Raw genomic sequence first — 4,826 nt, forward strand, 5'->3', positions numbered from 1 at the left:
GCATAGGATGAGCTGATTGGTCCCTGGAAGTATCCTTAAGTCAGGTGATGATGTAAGTTAACAATAACTATCAATATGTATCCACATGGACCTAGAACCATGATTTGAGATAGGACAGTAGCTATCAATATGAAGGCATAGAATAGCCTTTCTTGATGTGAAAGACAATTTGTACATGATGTCAAAAGTAAATGCTGCAGCAATGGCAATATGTAAAATCATGTCAATCCTTTAACCTCATCCCCATAACCTATACAGAGTCAAGGACACTATAAACTATATGTCAACTACAAACTTTTGTAGCCTCAAAAAGCAGACACTACAAACTTTTCTAATGAAAAAGCAGACACTACAAACTTTTGTAGTCTGAAAAGCGGACACTACAAACTTTTCTAATGAAAAGGCACACACTACAAACTTTTGTAGTCTAAAAAAGCGGACACTATAAACTTTTCTAATGAAAAAGCGGACACTACAAAACCTTTTAATGTAACCGTAATTTTGTAGTCTAAGTCCAAGCTTTTGTAGTCTAAGTCTGACTTTTGTAGTCTTTTGTAGTCTATCAGTAAACTTTGTAGCCTATGTCCAACTTTTTTATAGTCTATCAGTAAACTTGGTAGTCTATATCTGACTCTTGTAGTCTGTCAGTGTTGATTGCTCTTTTAGGGAATGCACCTTCCTTTTTTGGTCAATTTTCCCACGATATGATATTTGTTGCCCTTTCATCTAGCTTTCTAAATGTGTTGGAATCATGTTATTTGGTTTTGTTTTCATGAAGAAAAATGCAAAAACCAAAAAAAACACGACACTTTTGGAATTCCTTTACCTCATATCTCCACAACAAGAGCACTTCAGAACATAATTCAACCAGATTCGGGAAGCTACAGTGCAGGGGTACAACTTTCGCTTTTTGACTATTTTTGGTAATTGGTCATGTGACCACCCTCCCAACAACCCATGTGATACATATCATCATTATTATATAGTTTTCGGTAATGAAGTGCCAAAGGGCCTAATGAAATATCCTAATGAAAATTCTATGAAATGGTAATGAAAACGCGAAGCAGCCTAATGAAATATCCTAATGAAAATTCTAAGAAATGATAATGAAAAAGCGCAGGAGCCTAATGAAATATCCTAATGAGAATTCTAAGAAATGATAATGAAAAAGCGCAGGAGCCTAATGAAATATCCTAATGAAAATTCTAAGAAATGGTAATGAAAGTGCCAAGGAGCCTAATGAAATATCCTAATGAAAATTCTATGAAATGGTAATGAAAAAGCGAAGCAGCCTAATGAAATATCCTAATGAAAAGTCTCAGAAATGATAATGAAAGGGCCAAAGAGCCTAATGAAATATCCCCATGATATCTCATTATCCTTGCCTATAACTTATGAAAGATTCCAGTGACAAATTGAATGAAATAGGTGGGCAATCCTAATGAGATGCCTTTCATAAAACCTGTGGCATTATACACAATGGCTCTTGGACAGTTGTCATAGATTAATCATAAATAGTGGTAGCCACTAGTGCCAGATACAGGACGAAGCTTGGGAATTGTGGTCGCCAAATTCTAAGCAACATCCCTTCCTGCCAGGGTTAGCCAATTCTCCTCTAAGGGTTGAGGTGGCGAGCAGAAAAGTAGATCGTCGCTGCGATGGCCACTTAGGTCGTTTCGACGCTTGCGTCTCACCTCAATACCAATTCGCTCAACCGTCGTGGGCCCCCCATGTTCGTCGACACTCCTACTCCACTCTAGAAAGTCCAGAGTTTGCCAATTTGGTGGAGATTACGGATGGTACCTCGCGCAGATTCATCAAATTCCGTTACATCGACGAACTGCTAGTACGAAATGAGAAGTTGGACATCCGCATCACCGAACTACAAGTCATCAGCCACAGTAATCCCGCGATCGCTCTGGAAGACACCTGGCGGTGGAACCGCCCAGTCGTGACTTCCGAGGACATCAATGAGCTCCGTACTATCGGTTCTTTCGATCGAGTTTTGGACGAGTTAACGCAACTACAACGAAACTTGAAAATGAAAGTGGCATGGATAGACATGGTAGAGAAACTTCAATCCACCCCTTCGTGGTCCCGAGCTTCCAATCGACCGTTCGAAATGGCGGACAACTCTTACATGGGGGTTTGGCTCAGTGACACGGATCAAGAGGATGTCGACTGGTTCTTGGCCCACCGCATCCCTTGCTTCATCGCCCATAAACTAAGAGGAGGAGAGTTGGAGCGTCTGATCGACGAGGGTTTTGGGAGGAAGGACCCTTCTTTCATTCATGGTACCCCAGTCGAAAACCTTAATACCCCTTTTAACGCTGTAGAAGCCCACCTCCGTCGACAGCACGTCATAATCACTCATTCCGATGAAGATAACGCCATCGGCAGTGAAGAACCACTGGATCCCCCAGAGGCTCTAGCTGCTTCCTACTCCCTATCCCAGAGACAGTGGGCGAGAGGAGGGGAAGCCCCCATCGCATACTCGTCCCTTCCATCCCATACCACCCACGATGCAATTCCTTCCTACCAAATCGACTTCTCGGACTGGGATGCTGACCCTCTCGACTACATAGAGATAGACCCTCATCGCGTTGCTTGGGTGCGTCCTCCGCCAGTTATTAGAAGCTCAGGCGGCAAATGGGAAAAATGGGCGGAGAAGACGATAGACAAGTTAGAGGGTCAGTTCTTCGTGGCCAAAGTGGGTCAGAACTATTCGGACTTCCATGGGGCGTCTTACTTCGATCGCGCAAATAATCGAGAGATCTTCCTACTAGAAGAAGCGCCATTACTCCCTGGCGTAGTCTCAGAAAGAGAGACTTTCGGATTCCCCTGTCCTCGTCACTTGCATTTCGTGGTAACTCCGCAGAACAAAGATCCCCGTCCCGCTAAGGCGTCCTCCTGGCTCTACCTCATTAAGGATCCCAAGCGTAATGACGTAGGTTTACGAGCCATGCAACCTGAAGCAGGAGCTTTACCTTTTAAGGATGAGTTCAGAGCAAGTGGTTCGAAACGACCGCCGTCTCCACCGCCCAGCCCTGGTCCCCCGGGTCCACCTCCACCTATGACGTTCATACCCTACTCGTCGCCCGAAACTAGGGGCATCAACGACGGCGAGCGGCCCATTTCACCCGCAGATTCCCTGCTAGCCGCTCCGCAAGAGGAGACATGGGAGCTAGATCTCGGAGACGACGCCATGGGGCCCCAGATTCCAGGAATTCCGTCCGAAGATGTAGAGATGAGCATGGTGGATTTGGGAAGTAACTCTCCCGAATTAACCAGTCAGCCTCTGCCACTGGACCATCCCCATTCCTCTACGCCCAATCAGCCTGCTCCCGGAACCTCCAGTTCAGCGCCAACCCCTCTCAGAACCACCACGGCCCCGCCTTCTTCCAGAGCCCGCACGAGAATGCCTCGTCAGAGTTCTCCTCATAGAGCTAGCCGAAAACACGGCAGGAGGCGATCTCGCACTCCTTCTCCACCACGAAGGAGAGGAGATTCCTACCGCCCAACCGGCGAGGAGGACAGACGGCGCAGTACTAGACGTCCCTCTGAGGCAGTTCCAGCTCCCCCTCCCCAAAACCCTTGGTCCTCTCCGACGCTTCCTGCTCCTAACTCTTGGGCACCCGCTAATCCCTATGCTCAGGGACATAATTCTATGTCTTGGGGACCACCTCCGGGTTACATGCCATGGGGTTTTAATCCTCAAGCTCCCGCTCCCTGGTCCGTTCACTATCCTGGGTACTACCCTACGGAGAACAGCGCGCCTAATTGGCCCTTGCCGGGATATCCGTTCGTGCCACCTCATAACTGCTTGTCGTGTCACAACTGTGCGTCCTGCGGTCGACCAACCGTTCTATCTCATGACGACACTGAACGACATTCCCCTCCTCATGTGCCATCCAGCTCTCCATTGTTAGGTAGGCTACAATCACCGCCTCTGACAACTACTGGAACCCCCACCTCGTTCACTCCACTCTCTCAACGGCTGAGGAATCCGGCTCCCCTACTCAGCCGTTTCACTCCTTCGTCCTCGCTGGCGCAATGGATGCAGCCCTCTTCATCAGAATTTTTACAGGGGTCGTCCTCCAGACCCTTAGCTGGCCCAAGCTCAAGGACTTTGGCTCAGCGGATGGGAACGGATCCTGAGGACGGAGAGCTACCAGATTGGGACGAGGACGAGTCGACGAGCCAAGCACGTAGGAGCCGCAGAGGAGGTCGCAAGGAACGGGAACGGGACAAGCGCCGAGCTGCGCGCGGTGAACCGCCGGCTCCAGGCAAAGGCAAGAGGAGGGATAGGAGGGGCAGAGGTGACGACGATGGGTCTTTCGTTTGAATGGGTAATCCGATTCTGCTCGCAGGGGGGCATTGTGATACGGAGTTCTATGCGCGCATCATCATATTACTAATCGGCCCTATTTCGCTAATATCTTGTAATCAAAAGTACTTAGACATAAACCATATTCATCTTGCTACCAAGCTCGCATGAAGTGTGTCCTGTGTCCACTGCTGGTAAGACCAAAGGGCGAGCTCCCTGCATAATGCTCCCTCCTCCACAGGATACGAGAGCCCTCCTCTGGGTTAACGAGGGTCTGCCTAGGACTTCTAGGCAACCCTAGGAGACGAGCGCAACCACAACAGTTGCGTTCTCTCCTATCACTTCTATTCATCTACTCTACACTACGACATTCGACTACGGTACTACGAGACTTCACACGCACGAAGTCCCCGCACGCACTGAGGCTTCACACGGCCAGGTAGTGTCGTACGTGCGCCAGCTAATGAAGGGCTATGATATGACGTGGGATGAGGTTGTG

The 4,826-nt window shown here is 48.3% G+C and overlaps 1 protein-coding gene across 1 annotated transcript; it reads left to right on the forward strand.

Moving 5' to 3' along the window:
• Positions 1-1,394: 1,394 nt before the first annotated feature.
• Positions 1,395-4,345, forward strand: LACBIDRAFT_328349 (uncharacterized protein; the record flags this gene model as incomplete). The annotated part of the gene is made up of 4 exons (XM_001882294.1): positions 1,395-1,428; positions 1,519-1,599; positions 1,671-3,839; positions 3,930-4,345. The coding sequence occupies 4 exons, from the start codon at positions 1,395-1,397 to the stop codon at positions 4,343-4,345; spliced, it is 2,700 nt and encodes an 899-aa protein (XP_001882329.1).
• Between the last annotated feature and the right edge of the window lie 481 nt (positions 4,346-4,826).

This window comes from Laccaria bicolor, genomic scaffold (genome assembly GCF_000143565.1).
Source record: "Laccaria bicolor S238N-H82 LACBIscaffold_16 genomic scaffold, whole genome shotgun sequence".
Taxonomy (NCBI): domain Eukaryota; kingdom Fungi; phylum Basidiomycota; class Agaricomycetes; order Agaricales; family Hydnangiaceae; genus Laccaria; species Laccaria bicolor.